Consider the following 19,617-nt stretch of genomic DNA (forward strand, 5'->3'; position numbering starts at 1 on the left):
TCAAGTCTTTTCCTGGGTACGCTTACCTAAGAGTTTTACTTGGGGAGGAAAAACAATAAATAAAACAAAATATCAATGAGAAATATATCTGTGTTTAGAGATAAGGTATGGTACTGAGACAAACATATGGTTGATACAGGTACGTATGTAGTTCTTAGTCTTTGCCAATTGTTAGTCAAGATTTCAGACGCTTATCATTGAGTGATGCAAATTTGACCGACTGATCAAAATAGCAGCTAAACAAGTTCCAGATATATGTAGAATCTATTTTTATAAAGCTCTTCAGGATCTCCATCTCTCCCCAAAGAATACATTATTCCAAAAGATTACATTATAGCAAAGCGAATAGATCTGCATAACTACTTGATTGTTATATTAAAAAGTAGGCACCTCTGTACAAAGGAAGTATTGTCCTCTACCGGGCATGGAGTCAAGAATAGCGCTCCCACCGGTGCAGACCCACAGTGGATAACATAGTGTACAATAACGTACGTCAAATTGCGCATCATTTTGTATTAAGATAACTTTGATCAAAAAAATTCAAAACAAGCCAGCCAAAGAAAAGCATATATAGAGACCAGAGAATTGATGTAAAACCACTAGTTTACCTGATCGATCGACAGGTTGTTGCTAGGTTGGAGCATAAGTAATTGTCATTGCGCATTTGAAGCTCTAATATGTGATTGAAGTCCTTATCGATATAGACTTTGAGTAGATAAAGGATTACAAACCTAGCATATATGGTTGTCAAGCAAGCCAAGTTAGGGTTGGTCTCTAACCTCGATCATGACTAGTCTATATACATAGTATTCGGATCGTATACTCTTTGAAAATATCTAAGTAATTCAGTATCTTGCTTGATAAAAAGACTAACTGCTTACCTTGCATGTCACCTGAGATTAAGTAAGAGATTGTATTTTATGTGAAATCCATTCATGTGGCCTTTTTTGGTGTGTACACCTTCATTAATTATTTGCTTCTTTTGAGTCACTCTTTCAATTGCTCTAGTTTGCACATGCATGTTGCCCTGATAATCTGATATCACTATTTCAACTATTACGTAAAAAAAAAGGTCTCAACCTCCACGCGCCCAACTAAAATAGAACGGGGGCCCAGCAAAAAACACAAACAGAGAGCTAGAGAGTCCTCTCTCCCGGCCGAACACTGTCGGCGACATCGCCACGATGTCTCGGTCCAGGAGAGGAAGTGGTTTTTGATGGAGTGCTCGCCCCTTTTTGTTTGTCTTCATCGTTCTGTTCTTTCGTCCTGGTTGGGTGGCTGAGTAGGAAGGAAGGGAATGGTTGGGTCGGGTTATGTCGAGTTGTCTCAGGGGGTTCCCCTCGAGTTTGGTGCGGTGGAGCCGCGGATCTGAAGGTGGCGGTCTCGATGAAGTCTGTGGTCCGGGCTAGTGTGGTGGCCTCGATCTGTTGCTCGTTGCAAGGCGGCGGAGGTTCTGACGGAATGGCCGCTGTTCGGACGGAAGCAGGTGGTGAAGCGGTCCTGGGCCTGGGCTAGGGTGGGCTTCGGATATGGGGGAGCTTATCTGGGCCTATTTTTAGCTGTGGGCCGGGTTGTGGTGGTCATGACTGGGCTGATGCATCTCCTGTTGTTTGTTTTTCTGTTTTGTTTTAGCTTGTTCTGTTTCTTGTTTTGCTTTCTTGTTTGGATTACTGTTGACCCTCTGTTGTCTTGTTGGTGCCTCACTACTAAACACAACTGACCGAGTGATGACGTTGTTCACCCACACTTATCACGAGTATTCACTTCTCAGGTTGCGGAGTTGACTCAAGTATTTGTTATTCCTTCTTGGGTTAGAGCCACTACCCAAGTAGTACGCCGACATTTCCTTACCAACGATGTTGGCACTTCGTCGGATTTTGAGTCTTCTTCGTAGGTATGACCATTTTCTGTCCCTTATGGTGTACTGGAGATCTGGTAGCTCTATTTGGAAGTAGTGTTCAGACCTTGTTATAAGTGGTCCATTAGTGGCCTTGTTTGTAGTATTCATACCGTTTGTAACTTCTTCCGTATGAATGCAATTATTTGATAAAAAAAAAAAAAAAAAAAACTATTACGTAAAACTTACCCTGAGTTCCAAGGTTTTTATAATATTTGGCTGACCCTTGTAAGAATAGGTGCAGTTACTTGAATAATAATAAACTCTTTTTGTCGTAGCCCTAGGGTGGTCCATTGTGTGGAATTTCACCTTTTTTTTTTCTTTGGTAAGATGGAATTTCACTTTTCAAGCTAGTAAAACAGACCCTTTACTCAAATTAAAGTCTCAACTGTGAGCTATTTTCTTTGCGCTTTGGTGGAAATTATTTTATGCACCGACGATGCAAATGACCCAACACTTATAAGATGATCTCAACCCTTGATATTTATAATTAATATTTTTATTAATAACCTAAGAGTGTATTTAATATAATCTAATCATCTATTTATGTCGGTGCAAGTGCACGTTGATGCACTGAATCCTCCCCCGCGCTTTGGTAGTAAATCAGTGAACTTGATGTTCTCTGTATTTTTTTCTGTGTTTATGCTTATGCTTTTTGGGAGTTTCTTTCCTTGCTAGTGATTTTTAGTTTTTGCGTGTTAGGGCTCTTGTACTTGGAATGCTAGAATATATGTTCTTCGATACTTTCTATTTTTTCTATTACTTATTTATGACATTGTCTTTGAATCAAAAAAATTTTTTTTACGGTTTTCATAAAAATTAACATCTTTAAAATTAACGTCTATTTGTTTGAGACATTCAATTGATTAATTAATCTCCTATTTGAATAGTTTTTTATAGAGATGATTTAAAAGATGATTAACGGTTCCATTCGCATTCTGTTAGTGTACGTTACATTTAATAATCTCCACAACCCAGAGTCATGTTTAATGGTAATATCACTACTAGAAAAACAGGTCCTTTCACACGGATGGATTATGTGTAAATACATTAAAATACACACGGAAATCTGTGTGTATAGGTAGTTTCACACAGTACAGCCACGGATTCACAATTTGTACGTGTTGCGAGCGTTTCTAAATTACTTTCACACGGAAAACTTGTCTGTGTGAGCTATATTAAATGGTCTCATATGAATCAATTATATAAATTTTTGTTCAAGTCAATCCAAGAATATGTGTCTGGCCCAAACTCGAGATTACTTACTCTAGTTGAAATATGGTTTATATTAGAGATATTCTCGGAGAATCTTAAGAGATATCTAATCAATGTACGATTATGTTTCCATGTACAACTCTATCTCTATGCTTGTAATCCTCTATATAAAGAGGCCCCTATTATCAATGAAAGTACAACTCAATTCTCTCCCAATTCAGTTTTCCTTAAACACGTTATCAGCACGAAGCCCTAACCCTGAAACAAATAGCCAAACCCTGATTCAAGAAGCTAAAAACCTTAAATCCGAATACAAAACCTTGAAGCCTTTTCTGCCTCCACCTCACACCTTGAAGCATTTGATCCCAGGAGTCCAGAACCGGTGGCACCACCCAAAGAACCGGCCGGAAACCTACCGACCCGGCCACCGGAAGCTCCATCTAACCCGCAGCAAATATTCCACCGGTTCACCATCTTCCGGGCACCCAATTTCAACAAAATTTTGTCAGTGGACACCACTCAATCTGAAGATTCAGGAACCGGAAGAAAAAGAACAAAAACCGGCCTCAAAGTGTGTGAACTGGCCAACTGAAAATTCTGCAGAAAATTGGCAGAAAAGAGAAGAAAAGAAAAAAAAAAGGAGGGGAGAGACTGACGCAGCCCATCCACCGAGCCCAAAAGTCTTCGGCCCAGAGGCCCACTAACCCAGGCCCATAAGCCCGCTGACGTCATCCCAGCAGCCCACTGACGTCAGCCTAGCAGAACCTGACAAGTCATCATCCACGTCAGCAGCGGACCCAGCACCACGTCAGCTCCAGACCAGGGCCACGTCAGCACGGTCATCCCGCCGGTCAACGCCTTTGACCGTTTCCGGTCAACTTCCTGTCACTATTCCGGCCGCCGCCGGCCACTTTTCTGGGCACTTTTCCGGCGACTTTTTTCCGGCCAAATTTCCCGGCGACCTATTTCAAGGTATTTTTTACTAAACGTTCCCGTTTTTTTAGAGTTTTTAATTCAATTTCTCTTCTTTTTCGGGGACTTGCAAACTCCCTTCTTCTACCCCCCTTTCTTCATCATAGGGGAGACCTAATTAAGCCGAACTATGGGGGTTCGTGCTCACTCCAAGCTTGGAGCTTGTTGAGATCTCCAAACTTAGAGTTTGTAGAGAATTTATGATCGACCACTTACGTCATTGTTTCGATCTAATCCAATACCTCTTGGAATTTAATTTCTTGGAAGCGATTATGCTCAGAAATTCCTAATTTCTTGGAAGCGGTTATGCTCAGGAATTTTATATGTTTTCATGGTAGCCTTTTACACTCCGAAACTAACCATTTTCCTTGTTCTCTTTCAGGATGAGTAACCTGAACAAATTGGACTTTGCTCCATTGGGAACAACTAGCTCTGGATATCACAGATGGGTTCGTGATGTCCGCCAGCATCTCAAGGTCGATGGAATCCTGGATATGATTCTCGAGCCTAGCCAGGACGTGCTAACTGTTGAGTAAGCTCAAGCTTTGGAAGCAAATAGAGCAGCCTTAGAGACAAATAAGGCGAAAGCCATCATCCTAATGACTCGTCATATGGATGATTCGCTCCAGTACGAGTGTATGAATGAAGAAGACCCCAGAAGGATGTGGGTCTCACTCGAAGAAAGATTTGGCCGTCCATGACTCCCTGCTTTTGTGATTTCAAGGTCAGGACCTAGAAGTGAGATGGCATAACCTCTGCTTTTGTGATTTCAAGTCAGTTCTTGACTACAATTCGGAAGCACTTCGCATTAAATCCTTAATGGAATTTTGTAGTAAAGAGATCACAAATGCGATGTTGATTGAGAAGACTCTCTCTACCTTCCCCGTCTCTGCATTGATGGTTGGTAAGAACTATCGAATCGATGTTATTGCAAGTCGAATCACAAGATTTTATGAGCTAATTGGAGCTATGAATGTCACTGAAAAGCATGACAACATCCTTGTGAAGAACTATAATTCGAGATCCGTGGGAACAGAGCATATTCCGAAATCCAATTATAGTCGCGCCCCAAAGAGAGGGCGCCAAGAGCGAAACCCTAATCTTAGGGATACATTTGAACATTCTGGTCCATATAATCGCTCTACTTAGGAAGGTAACCGCCAAAATAGGCAAACACGGAACCGAAGAGGTCAACGTGGAAAGAGAGAGGGAGGCAACGCCTCTGGCCATGTTGGTGGCGCCACCAACACTAAGAGCCATCTAAATGACGCTTTCAAAGCGCCTCAATCAATGGAGTTCGAGCAAAGAGATGTATGTTCTCGATGTGGAGTGTCTGATCATTGAGCACACATTTGTAGAGCTCGTGAAGAACTTGTCACCGCCTACAAAGCATATTGTGAAGCAAGAGAAGCTCACTATGTGGAACAAGAAGATCAAGAAGATGATCTAGAGTGAAGGGTTGAAGACTACAAATCTGGCTGGGATCAATAGAGAGAGTCGTGTAGCATAAGCAGCATTACAAGTGGACAATGGCACAACACGTGACCAGCGTGTTTGCGTGTCAACCAACATCATGAGATATTTAAACGTCCGCAAGTTGGTTGAATCAGTCCATAGAATCCCCATGGGTTATATGTAAGAACAAAATGAGTATTTTCATATCCTTTGCATAGGACGGTCTCAGTCCTAATTTCCCTAAGGAACGGGCTTTGTAAAACGAGCGAGAGGCTTTAGAAGCAACCAATGAGAATTTTGGTTAGGCTTGAGCGTCTGAAACGCTATTTGAAGCAAGTTGGTGATTGCAGCATCACCTAGGGCGCCATCACCATGATGGACGCCATCCATGGCGTCATGGATAGGGACTGCGCCAGCCAGCCCTAGGCTGGTGATGGACGGAGGTGGTGCCCTAGGCAGCTGCGTCGGTCACACTCAGTCCAGAAATCAACTTTTGATTCATGCTTCATTTCTCTCGAAAGAAATGATGTCCATGTGATGTCCAGAAACGTGTTGTGTCATTGTCCACTTGTAATGCTGCTTATGCTACACTCCTAGCACATATCATATGACAACGGGCTCACTCCCTGAATCATCCTATTCAGTCAATTGTATTTGACTATGCTAGAGAGTTTACATAAAAAACTTTCGATGGTTATTGCATTGGGACTGATGTTGGACATCATATTCCCATGAACACACCCAAATGGTCTCGCGGAAACGACTACGATGGTAGTCCGGACATTGGTAATGCGCACCAATCTCCTTACATCCGCTTGGGGTGATGCAATATCACATGCAGCTATGCTCATTCGTCTACGACCTACCGCCACTCAATCTACCTCTGCGTTACAGCTAGTGACTGGGTACAAGTATCGTACATATGCATATTTGAGTGTGCCATTTATGTGCCAATTGCGCTGCCACAACACTCTATGATGGGTCCTCACAGATGAATGGGCAACTACGTTGGATTTGAAACTCCAACAATCGTTCGCCACTTCATGCCCTTGCTAGGCGACCTCCTTACCGCTAGCTTTGCGGATGTCACTTTGATGAGACTGTCTTCCAGTCGTTAGGGGGAGATAAGAACACGGATGTTCAGCAGGAACGACAGGAATTGTCGTGGCCTGTCCCCACTATGTCTCATCTCGATCCCTGTTAAAGTGACGAGATCACACAAATATGCTGCAAACATGCCTGCAAGGAAGTATGTCCCTACGAGAGGACGTAGCGCCACCCTACACGAAGGTAGGCATGGTGCCAACGCCAAAGAGAGTGGTACTCTGGCGTTACAGGCCATGACCCCAGCTAGAATCTGTGGGAGGCCCGTGGGTTCGAATGACACTTTGGCACATTCCAATCCTTTGATCATCAATACTCAAAATCCATCTCATGAGAATCTTCCGGGTTAGGGTTATCGTTGGGGGACGCCTTAACGTTAGAACCTATTCCTGAGAATATAGAGCTCTATGAAAATTACACTAGTGTACATGAGATGTGGGATAGAAACTCCATCATAATTGATGATGTAGTTGCGCATTTCGTTGCGCATGAGATTGTTGAGTCAGATGATATCGAACTACGCTCCGTTGATGAATGAATGCCAACGTAGAGAGATTTGGCCTAAATGGAAAGATGTGATCCAGGCTAAGTTGGATTCTCTAACAAAGATGAAGGTTTATGAGCCAGTGATGCCAACACCTCCTAACATAAAACCTATTGACTAATGGGTCTTCGTTAGAAAGCGTGATGAGAAAAAGAGATGGCAATCTCGCCTTATGGCGCAAGGCTTCTCGCAAAACGCCCTGAAATCGACTACGATGAGACAGTTTGGTAGTTTCTGAATAACTGATCATGCAGCTTACGAATGTGGTCACTACGTATCTATATAGGGATCTAGATACGGAATGTACATGAAGGTTCATGGTGAACTTTATTTACCCAAGTCAAGTGGCTCTAGACCACGGAGCGCGTTTACAATAAGGTTAAAATGCTCACTAAGATGACTACTTTATTGGGAAGGGATATGCCCGCGCGTTTCCATAACAAGTTTCGGATTCTATCGCGGTTCATGTTGGACATGATCTTCATAAAAAGCCCTTAAAGAGTTAAGGGAAACCGCTGAACACTTGAAATCCGAGTTTGAGATGAAGGATTTTGGGAGAACACGATTATGTCTCGGTTTGGAACTTGAGCATCGTGTTGATAGATGCTTACGCATTTTGACAAAGTCAAACCTTCAAGCATCCCCATTATCGTTCGTAGTCTTGATCCTGAAAAGGATCCTCTTCGTTCGAAGGATGATAATGAAGATGTGCTAGAGGCAGGAGTGCCTTACTTGAGTACAATAGGCGCATTATTGTACTTAGCTCAATGCACAAGACCGGACATCTCATTTGCCATGAGCTTGTTAGCTAGATATACCTCTGCGCCAACGCAACACCATTGGATTGGTGTACAAGATATCTTTCAATACTTGAGATGTATGATTGATATGGGCTTGTTCTATCCCTACAGAAAGATGATGGATTCGGACCCATCACACACCAGGAACGCCGCCAACACTGGTCTGCGTCCATTATCCCCATCCCAAAACGACATGTGTTTTGGAAGGTTTTGCTGATATTGGGTATCTCTCTGACCCATACAAAGGTCATTCCCAAACTGGTTAAGTGTTCACCATGGGTAAAGACCATGATATCTTGGAGGTCTACAGAACAGACCCTAGTCGCTATATCTTCGAACAATGCAGAGATCATTGCTCTTCATGAAGTGGTTCGTGAATGTATATGGATTGGATCCATAATTACGCATGTTCGAAAAATTGTGGTTTGAAGTCTACCACAGATGAGCCTACGAGCATTTAGGATAATGCTGCTTGTTTTGAACAAATGAAGCAAGGCTACATCAAAAGTGACAACACCAAACAAAATCAGCAACAACAGACTCTCCTCAAGATCAAAGTGAATTAGGTTTGATCCGAGGACAGTGTGGCAGACTTGCTCACTAAGTCATTGCTTAAATTCCACTTTCGAGAAACATGTTGGTAGCATCGTTTGAGGAAGTTATCCGAACTCCCATGACCGTAGTCATCATGGGGAGATGCAGACATCAGGGGGAGATGTCTACATGTATGGTCTCGAAACGTGAAGGATGTGTTGTGCTCTTTTTCCCCTTCGACCGAGGTTATTTTGTCCAACTGGGTTTTTGTTACTCGACAAGGTTTTTAATGAGGCAACGAGATGAGCACCACGTTTGGGCGACACAAAGGGGAGTGTTCAAGTCAATCCAGAATATGTGTCTGGCCCAAACTTGAGGTTACTTGCTCTAGTTGAAATAGGGTTTATATTAGAGATATTCTCGGAGAATCTTAGGAGATATCCAATCAATGTACGCTTATGTTTCCATGTACAACTCTATCTCTATGCTTGTAATCCTCTATATAAATAGGCCTCTATTATCCATGAAAGTACAACTCAATTCTCTCCCAATTCAGTTTTCCTTAAACAATTTTCAAATTTACAAACATTTAATCATTAATTCGCAATTTCTAGGTTAAATATAATTCATCAATTTATTATATTATTCAAATGTTTTGATATTTGTTTTTAGCTCCTCCATTTATTTTCATGTTGTTTTGGGTCCTTCATTGAGATTTGGCAAATCTGGGATCTTTCCTTCATCGTTCTTCATTGAGATTCTGCAAATCTGGGATCTTTTCTTCATCGTTCTTCATTGAGGGATCTTTTCTTCATCGTTCTTCATTGAGATTTTGCAAATCTGGGATTTTTTTCTTCATCATTCTTCATTGAGATTTGCAAATCTGGGATCTTATGGCAATAAATCATACACAAGTGTTGTTGTAAATAAGATCCACTTTCAGAATTCATCTCGGCTACTCAATCGATCTCTGACGCAATATGGATCAGTAAGTTTGAATCCAAATAAACAACAAACCAAAAGTGATTATATATACCTTTATGAATCTCGATCTATTTGCCGAGGTCGATAGTGTCGATCTATTTGCCGAGGTCGATGGTGTCGATCTGTCTGCGGCGAGAAAGAATCACAAGAACAGCAAAGTGAGGAAACTGTATTTCATATTTGAGAATAGCAAATTATTACATGATAGGCCATCTCTTCATCGATAGGTTCAGTGTTTTGAATAAGAAATCATCTGAATCAGGAAGAGAACAAAATTGCAGAGACATCAATTCCATTACATTGTAAAGCTTCTAACTTTAAGCACTAATCAAACCCATAACTCAAACATTAGCTTTCAACTTTCAGCACCAATCAATGATAGAGAGAGGACTGGGTATTAACCGGGTTCTTTTCCTGTACTGTAGATGTAAGATCCATGAACTAGCGAAGGTAAGATGCTGCTTTTGTTGCGAGAGGAATGAGTATTTAACTTAATATCCTAGCTAGCTATCTATTTTGAGAGAGAAAATCGGAGAGAGATCTGTGAGAAAGAGAGAGAGATGGAGAGAATAAGACACACATTTATGTGTGAAAAAAAAAAAGGTTTCACACGGTAGTCTGTGTGTAATCTTATGCTTTTACATATTCACACGGAATACTGTGGGTAAATTAAACTTACACTTATTTGACATGACTAAAAACTTGTACTGGAATCTTATTATTCATATTTTTACATAGATATCCGTGTGAAATAATATTTCACACAGAAAACAGTGTGAATTTCTAATTTACTTTATTTCACACGGACTCAGTGTGTAAATTGACTTGAAAAATATTGGGTCTCAGTTTGAACCTTATGTGGCCACAATAGTCTATGTGGAAAATATATACACACGGATTTCCGTGTGTACTATAGCACTTTATACACGGATAATTGTTCGTGTGAACCTCTGTGACAACATTATCCGTGTGAAAGGACCTGTTTTTCTAGTAGTATATTTTGTACTCTTGAAACCCTAGAAGGATGGAGTGTTGGACCTAATATGTTGATCTCACCTCATCACACTTCAAAGGTATGTATTGCATGCATGTATATCTGTTCAAAATTTGTTTTAGGATTGAACTATCATGTATACCAAAATTTAGAATTGCGTGAGCTAGCATGTTTTTCGATCCAAAAATATTTTGTAAGTAAAAAAAAAAAAATTGAGTCCACGAATGAATATGTCTTAAAGGTGATTTATGTGCAGGTTATTTGTCCCATGAATTCACATGGTTCGCGTCTGCATTTGGTGTATGTTAGCCACACTCGCCTCTGAGAATTTTTGTGAGGTGTGAACTATCAAATTGTTCAAAAATTTCTCCTATAGTTTTGGGTTCAAGCCAGTGCAAATGCTTCCATATATATGTCGAGTGTATGGCTTGTGACCTGAGATGATTTACAACCGAGTCCAAGGTTGTGTTATGTCTATATTAACAAAGGTGAATATTAAATCCACGCTTTAGATTTTTTTTTTCTTTTTTGAAGAATATCATGTCGATATATTAATACTCAGGCCAGAAATGACCATTACATATCCTCCCTCTACCATCTATGGGTAGATAAAGAGTTTGTGGTAAACCACAACGATACATAGATTAAGTCCGATCATTTGACGGTACCCATACTCGCTTATTTAAGAAAGCCTAGAAACTATGCTACCAAAGGCAAGTAAATAGGCTATAGAAAAAAAACTCTAAATAAGACCCAGCCCTAGAAGGCTGACCCACTCCTCGTAAGGCCCAAAGACCTCATCTCAGCCCCAGAAGGAGAAAGCTAGCCCAACATGCCCAGGCAAGCTTGAAGCCGAGCAGTTGCAACCCAGTAGCGACCAACATCACACCACCACCAGAAGCTGCGCTGCTGTACCTCTGTGTCACCGGCACCGCTAAGACCTTGTCGAGAGGCACTGTGCCATCCCGTGGAACGCCGACTAGCTGCACCATCTTCGAGGAGCCGACCTCCAATGCAATCTTCCATACCCCAACACCACGCTCCAAAACTGATCGAGATTAGTATATCAAGGAGTGTCTCGATTTGAGGTTGATTGATCTTGTTCCTTCCTTCACCGGAGAAGACTAGGTTCCCCAGATCAGGTAAAGCAATAGGCAAAGGGCAATTAGGTTTCTCTGTGTTTCTTGGTGTTGAGTCGGAACCCTTACCATCACATTCCATCCTTTGTTTCTGTGTAACAGCCAGAGTCATGGCTGGCATAGAGATCGACTGTTGGTGGCCGGAGGTAGATGGCCTAGCCTCGGTGGGCTAGGGTTGAGGGAGAGCGGCGCTGCTCTAATAGTTTTTTCCTTGTCCCAACTTTTTGTGTATAATATACCTCTCACTGCAATCCACTCTTTAGATAAAGATGAAAAGACAAGAAGGAATAGAGTCAGAAATTTTTATTTGAGAAAAAAAAAAATAGAAAAATCGAAATTTCAACAATATATAAAACAAGAAATTTAACATTCACAATATGCTAAAAAAATGATGAAACTGAATTATGTATGTTTTGGCACGTTTAGTACAAAATGTAAAAAATATATTCTCTACAAAGTTTTATCATATGTAGGTGGATATAAAAACCTCGGTCATTTCTTACTAACACAAAAGACATACAATAATTTTATTGTAGGGCACTATTAGGGAGCCTCAATGAAGCTTAAGATTTGTGGCATCAATCATTCAATCCTAAGTGTCATGTCATGTAAGCAAATACAAATTTTTATTTTTAATTCCACATAATAAATTTTGTCAAATCATAATCTTGCAACATCAGTTTTACCCTTTTATATTTCGATCCTTTTAGATTGTGAGAGAAAAAAATTAGTGAAAATAAATTATTACTGGATCCACTTCTTTTTTTTTAATCAATCGATCAATGGTTGTCTTTAATAAACTCAAGCCAGAATGGTTATTACATACCCCTCTGCTACCATTCAAAGATAGACAAGATGTTGTGTAGGTTCACATGATACATATATATGACTAGACCATTCATTAAACATCCAGTGCTCACTTATTCAAGTAAGCCTATTAACTACGATATACTAGGACATGTTATAAGCTAATGCAAAAGAATAGTACACTTTTTCCTTGCCCTTTACGCTAGGGCTAGGAGGTTTTCCCAAGTACAGGACACTCATAACATCTTCAGCTGGTATCTTTTTGGCTTTAGATGGGTTCTTGTTCTTTGATACAAGAGGCCTACCCTTCTTCTTCTTATGCTCCACCATGACAGCATCTTTCGGAACAGTAGCTAGAGGCATCATGACCCCTTTTGGAACCAACATTCCCCCTGGGGTTTCAACTAGACCCAATGACTTGGCAGAGAATTTTGTGTGAAACTCTGGCACATTTGCCTTCTTGGTGATCATGTCATGCATCTTGCCATCTTGTTGTGCATCAAAGGATAGTTTTAGCTTTTTTAGGGACGAGAAAGGTGAGTTTGGGCGTCCCCTCTTTGTGCTATGCATTTCTTCAACCGGCACAAGCGCCAGCTCCTCATTTTCTTTGCTTGAGCCTTCAGTACTGTTGCTCGACATGATACTACTACTAGGCATATTACTATGTTCTTCTGCTACAAGTTTGATGAGCAAGGGTCGACGACTTTTATGAGGACCACCGTTGCCAAACAAGTTTCTTGCCATAGAGGGCAACACTGGTGTTTGTAGGCCCTGAAACTGAAAGACCCCATTAGTGAAATAGGGTTCTTTGAAACCTGTGAAAGTTCTTACCAATCCAACGCCGGTAGCTAACTTGTCCTCAACAGGAGTTTGAGTTTGTTCAGTTCCGGCAGCAGGGCATGGTTTTTGTCATGGAAAATGAGGTTGCATGCCTTGCAACGCCCAATCAGGTTCTCGAAGAAGAAGGAGATTTCTTCAATTACACCCGATGCAAGCTTCAGTGTTTGTTTGAGACAGAATGGTTTCCGGATATCATGTTCGACATGAACCCTAATCAGACCCTGGTTATCAAACAGCTTCTGATCAATCTCCAGGAACTTACCGGCTATAGAAGCCACATTCATGATTGTTTCTTTCACCTCTAGGGTTGGTGGCATATTTGTGATCCTCACCCAGAAGAAGAGCTCATGCATAGGGATGGTATGAGGAGCAATTAGACCATCAAATTTCTGAAGGATCACCGGAGCCTTGTTAAAGTACCACGGGCCTCCTTTGATCACTTTGTTACGATCCTTCCGAAGGTCGAAAGCAAAAGCATACTAGTGCTGTGGTCGTTCTTGCACCTTAAAGTCCCTATCCAAGACCCCAGATCCTCTTGAAATGCCATTGTTAATCTGCAACAGCATAGGGTTTGGCTGTTAGAGGGTGAGTGAGCAAATAGACCTGCGAGCCGCGCTGGACTCCGGTTCCGTTCATGTGCGACAGGTCCACCACTGCATTGCCGGCAAGGGCCAGTGAGGCAGTGAAACTGGCGGTGACATCATCGATCAACATTAGACTTACAAGGAACGATCAAGCAGCGATCGTTCGTTAGGGTTTCGGGAGGCGGCAGCAGTCGCTTAGGGTTTTTTGCAAAGCTTATTAGATCCACTCTTAACTCTTTCTTACCATGTTTTTTCATCATATATTAAGAGAGTTTAATATGACTTCAATTACCATATTTCATGTGTTAAAATTACGATTTCAATATATTCTCTTTTCATTTTTGTGGATCCAAGTTAATTTTTGACTTTTTTTAATTAACATGTTAGTGTGAGGATGATTAGTTACTTTCCTTTTTACACCACAACAGTAACTATATATATGTAAATTTTAACTAAGATAAAAACAAATAGAATTTTCTCTCGTGCTGAGAAAACCCTAAGGCCTACTTTTCCCATCTCTGTGAAATCACTCCTGTCCGGTGGCGCCCGAACGTCTTGGTTGGCCTTTGACCTCGCCGACGTGTTGCGGTTTGCTGCTGGACGGGTGATTGATGTTATTGCCTGGGAGAGTTCATGGGAGAACTGTGGTTTTGCTCGAGGTGTTAGCAGGGTGTTTCGGCGGAGGTAACTCGGCGTTGTTTCTGGAACACGGTGGTCATCTTGTACTGTGGTCGGCGCTTCGTTGGAAGTTTCCAAGATTGATGCGAGGTGTTTAGATCGGGGAGCTTTGGACTGTAGGGCGCTGCATCGCTGCTAGCTTCATAGCGGCGCGGGCCAAGGCTGCTTAGGTAAAAGCGGTGTGGGCCGAGGCGGCATGAGTCGTGGCGGTACGGGTCACCGAGGCTGTGGCAGCAGGGGTCGTAGCAGTACGGGTCGTGGTGGCTATGGCGGCGTGGTTGGGCAGCGATGCACCAGAACTATACATGGATCTATCAGGTGAAAGGGATGTTGCCTAGTGTTAGGTCGGGCCAGTTCTGTTGGGCCTTGAGTTAAGCATTTTTCTCTTTGGGATTGGTAATTTGGGCTGGGTGTTTTTCCTTAAGCCTATAGTATGAATTTAGCTTAATCTTTTTTCAGTAATTTCCTTTTTTAGGAACCTATGCACTTTTGTGCACCCTATGTACCTCTAACGCCTCTCGAGTAGTACCGAAAGAGGTTTCTCGCTATGTCTACGTATTTAATTGTCTAATGAGTGAGTCTATAGCTATGTATTTAGGCCCCGTTTGGGATTGCTTCGGTTTAAAAAAAATCAGTTTTTGTTCAAAATTTTAGATTTTATTGTGTTTGGTAAGTAAATAAAAAGTAGCTTTAAATGAAAGTTATAGGTCACTGGCAGCAGATTTTAGAAGTAGCCCAGAGGTTGCTTTTAGAAGCTGCTAAGGATCAAAACACGCTTTGCAGTTGTTTTATGTACAGACAGCACTTTTAAAAATATTATTTACCAAACACGAAACTGTTTTAATTCATAGCTGATTATTCTCATAGTACAAGAGCAGCAGTTTTTTTTTAAAAGTCACAGCAATCCCAAACTAGGCCTTAATTCTGTAAAGAAATTAATTTCTACAAGAGCAAAGAATTCTGACAGCAAAAGCAGGGATGATAAATCATTAATGCGCGCATACTTGTATTTTGTTTTAGGGTGTGGCTATTGCCACCCTACCATTTTCTTTGTTCACCATACTTGCTCATTACACCCTATATTTTAATTTCAATTATTAAATTTACTTATCTAACCCATTCATCTTTCCAAAAATATCCTTATATAACATATCCAATTAAAAAAAATTAACTAAAATCTCTCATTTAATTTATACCAATAAAAAACTAAAATATGCTAAAGTTTCCTAATAAAATCATAATCTGATTTACTTTCATTAAAAAAAAAAAATTTCAAGTATCATCGTTCGTCTATTTCCACCTATATTAAAAGATTAGTAATTTAACAACTATAAGCAAAAAAGAAGAGATTTTTTGTTTCTTTTTTGTTTTTTGTTTTTAAAATTTTTACTTTCGGTGTTCACAAAGGGTATTGCAAATATTTTGATGAAATTAATATTAATAGTTTTGTCAATTGAATAACGAACTCGATGAGGAGGCAAGTAGGCAACAAAGAGACAAAAAAAAAAGTAATTAATAAATTCAAATTTGGATGAAGAAGATGAAGATTAATGTTATCCAATGAGAAATTAAGTAGTCTTTGTATTTATTTAATTGGTTATGTATATAGTTTTCCTTATAGATTTGGGTTTTAGAAAATTAGTGTACTTATTAGTCATTTTGCACTGGGTTATATAGTATTTCAATAATTCAAATGATTGTAGGGTGAACTAAGAAAATGGAATGGTGGCAATAGCCGCACCCTTTGTTTTATCTTTACCGTCATTATCTTCTTCTAGTCTAGATCTGATCAGTATCTTACCCCACAATTATCTTCGTCTTCTTCCAATCTACCATCATCGTCATCATCTTCTTCTACGACACCTTCGTCGTCAACCACCATCTTTTACTGTCTTCATGTCAAACACTCACTAGATCGGAATCAAAACTGATCCGAATCGAAGCCAAATACTGAGCACATCAGGGCACTCATCTTCTTCTCCCTATCAATTGAATTTCAATTTGAATTTGGTCATGGAGGAAAGTAACTTGATTATCACAAAGTTAATTTTGGTCTTCAAACAGTTACCAGGGGGCCAAGAACTGTTCATACACACAATTATACCATAGAGTAGAAATCAATGGGGTGCCAGGGCCACTGCAGGCCCTCTACTAGCTCCACCCCCGAAGACGAGATGCTAGTAAAAGTTTAATAAGTTGTGTTTGTGTTATATTTTTTCTTCTACTATTATTTGTATAGTGCATTATCTAGTGACATGCCTGGTGCGCACACTTGTTTACCCAATTAGTGGATTTTATTTCAACATATCTTGTGTTGTGTTTTGTGTGATTAATTTATTTGTGCTATTCATTTATATTTGTTAATAAATAATCATAAACAGTATGAAACGGCACAATGCATGCAGTTGTACACTATGAAGATACGAGTATAATTAATTCAAACTCGTGTTACATCTGTTGTATTACATATATAATTTGATACAAATCCCGCGTTTAATGCTGAATAAAAGATAGAATCCGACAACAAGATCACTAGAGATCCACAAAGGGAATAAAAATAATGGACAACACTGATCTGCTACACCGTTGAAGCCCAAAGCTCATACAGGAGCATTATTACTGTTGTGAGATAGAGAAATAGATGGAGCTGTGAGTTGGATGGAAAGGGCAAGCCATTGACTTGGTTCAGTTATCGGCTTTGACTCTCAGGTGATCTAAGCAAGGCATCATGTAAGCCGCAGGGCTAGCCTGAAGTTCCATGAATGCTTCATAGGACATTCCGATGTATTTTGGTGCTTCGCCACCCAACAACTCCGGGATTGGCAGAGCAGCAGTCTCAAGTGCAGGTCCATGTGGTACGGCTATGGAGATCCTTGTAGCTCTGTTGTTCACAACTGCTCGATGCCAGACGCTCTTGTACTTATCATTAGTCAAGATCTGCATTTGGTCACCGATGTTAACAACAAAAGCACCCGGAGCACAATCAACGAGCACCCACTTACCATTGTGCTGGACTTCAAGGCCACCCATGTCATTCTGAATAAGGAGAGTGACAAGTCCGTGATCGGTGTGAGGGGGAATTCCAATGGCTAGATCGGGCTGTGGACACGCCGGATAATAGTTAGCGGCGAGGATTTGTAGGCCCCGGTCCCAGTTCATGGCCTTGGCTATGTACTCGGCCTCCAACCCCAAGCTCTCTGATATTCCGCTCAACAATTCGGTTGCGACTTGTCGAGTTTGTTTGCTGAACTCCAATGAAACGTCGCTGTACTCAGCGGGTTTGTGGAGTGAGTGGAACTCGGGATGTGCTATGACCTTGAGGTAATCCCTCCACAGACGAACTTTGTCGATCGCAACGTTAAAGCTTGTCCCGCACTTGATTGGTTCCAATAGTTTCCTTGATTGGAACTCCTTCTTCTCCTCCTCAGGAAGCTGAAAAAACTTGTGGCACGCCTCTATCATCGATTTCATCAGGCTCTCAGGTACACCATGGTTGATAACCTAATTAACAGAACACTTTTAGCATATTTCTACATATATAACTTGCTTCAGTACTAGTAAGAAAATTTCTCTTCCACAAAACATATATATGCATGTATGTATGTATATACGTATGTGTATATATACCTGAAAGAAGCCCCATTCCTCGCAAGCTTTGCCAAGCTTTTCAATGGCCTTGGACCGGAGATCGGGGGAGCTGGAGGTGAGATGGGCGAAATCGATGGTGGGGATAGAGTGCTCTGGGTCACTGGCATCAGCTTGATCGTTGGGGTCCTTGACATACGTGTACTCCGATGGTACGGAGTTGAGTTCAGCACCGGCGTCGGTAAGTGTCTTGATGCTTGCTACTTTGGCTTCGTCGGCAACGGTGGTTGTTGTAGGTGCCATTTGGGAGAGAAAAAAGAGAATTGTAAGTGTGTTTGTTAAGGAATAAGGAATGAGAGAGAGAGAGATATGAGTTTGTTGTGTTGGTCTGATGAAGGAATGGGAGTTGTTATTTATAGGCCCGGATGGGAAGCTCAAATTTTCAACGTGGAGAATGTTTTGTAATTATTTAAAACTAGTGTCGAACTCCGTAAGTAAGTGGTTGTAGGCCGGAGGCCAGAGCTGACCATGTTAATTTGCATTTACATTGTCAAAGAAAGCCAGCCAAGTAAAAGCTTACATGGATCAGGGGTGAGTGGTACAAGATGCTTTTAGTGCCAATCCATACTAATTAATGAATGTTAATATTCCGTAATGATAATTAAATTGACCTAGCTTGGGTTGGCTTCCAAGACTGGGACATATTTACTGGAAATTCCTATAATTAATTCCCAGAATTTGAGTTGACATTCCTAGCAGGTTCCTGATGATGTGCTTCATTAATTAGAATTATGCTACTAATTTCTTATTCTTGTTATATGTCATTAGATTTTTTTTTTCATTATGAAATAGAGTCGACTTAATTATTAGAAAATTCTTCAGAATATTTAATACAACTCAATTGAACTCAGAATTTCTACCAACACTTGATTAATTGGAGAAATATGTCTTGAGGATTGGACAACAATACTTGGTTTTGAGTCCTCCGATCTTGGCCAAGGAAAAAATATATGCCGAGAAGTCCTAAGGTCACTAACTGTACGTTGAGTAAACTGACTAAACTTTGGGTTGTAGAGTCAAAGTACGCAGCTGTAGAATTGTATCCTCAGAATTAGCCAAGCGATTAAAGCCAATTCACAATTAGCCAAGCGATTGAAGCCAAGCCAATTCTCAAGCAATATATATATATATATATATATATATATATATATATATATATATATCCATGGCCGGCCTTGAGGACTGCCTCAGGCCACCAGTCTCCGGCCGGCCTCCGACAATTTTTTCTTTGTATATATTTGTAGTCCAACGAATGTTTATATATATTTTTTGCCATAACTATGCCATGATGCTACTTTAGCATAGTGGTAAGTCTATAATGTGGACTTCTAACTGCAATGCCAGGAAGTTTCATTTTATATTCCCTTTTTTTCGTCCTTGGTTTCTTCTAGTATTAAACACGTTTCGTTTTTTTTTATGACTACT

General features: G+C 40.6%; 1 protein-coding gene across 1 annotated transcript; it reads right to left on the minus strand.

The window, feature by feature from the left end:
* Nucleotides 1-16,952: 16,952 nt before the first annotated feature.
* Nucleotides 16,953-18,530, minus strand: LOC133745872 (2-oxoglutarate-dependent dioxygenase 19-like). Its single transcript, XM_062174034.1, has 2 exons — nt 18,175-18,530; nt 16,953-18,048 (listed from the first exon to the last, which is right to left on the minus strand). Exons 1-2 carry the CDS (start codon nt 18,433-18,435, stop codon nt 17,233-17,235), a joined length of 1,077 nt encoding a protein of 358 aa, XP_062030018.1. The 5' UTR covers nt 18,436-18,530; the 3' UTR covers nt 16,953-17,232.
* Nucleotides 18,531-19,617: the final 1,087 nt, after the last annotated feature.

This window comes from Rosa rugosa, chromosome 4 (genome assembly GCF_958449725.1).
Source record: "Rosa rugosa chromosome 4, drRosRugo1.1, whole genome shotgun sequence".
NCBI lineage: Eukaryota > Viridiplantae > Streptophyta > Magnoliopsida > Rosales > Rosaceae > Rosa > Rosa rugosa.

Bases quoted from the DNA above. Each gene is read 5' to 3' on its own strand.
- LOC133745872 (XM_062174034.1), bottom strand. From the start codon at position 18,435: ATGGCACCTACAACAACCACCGTTGCCGACGAAGCCAAAGTAGCAAGC. The intron at 18,049-18,174 runs GTATATATACAC...TCTGTTAATTAG, and splicing joins AGGAATGGGGCTTCTTTCAG to GTTATCAACCATGGTGTACC.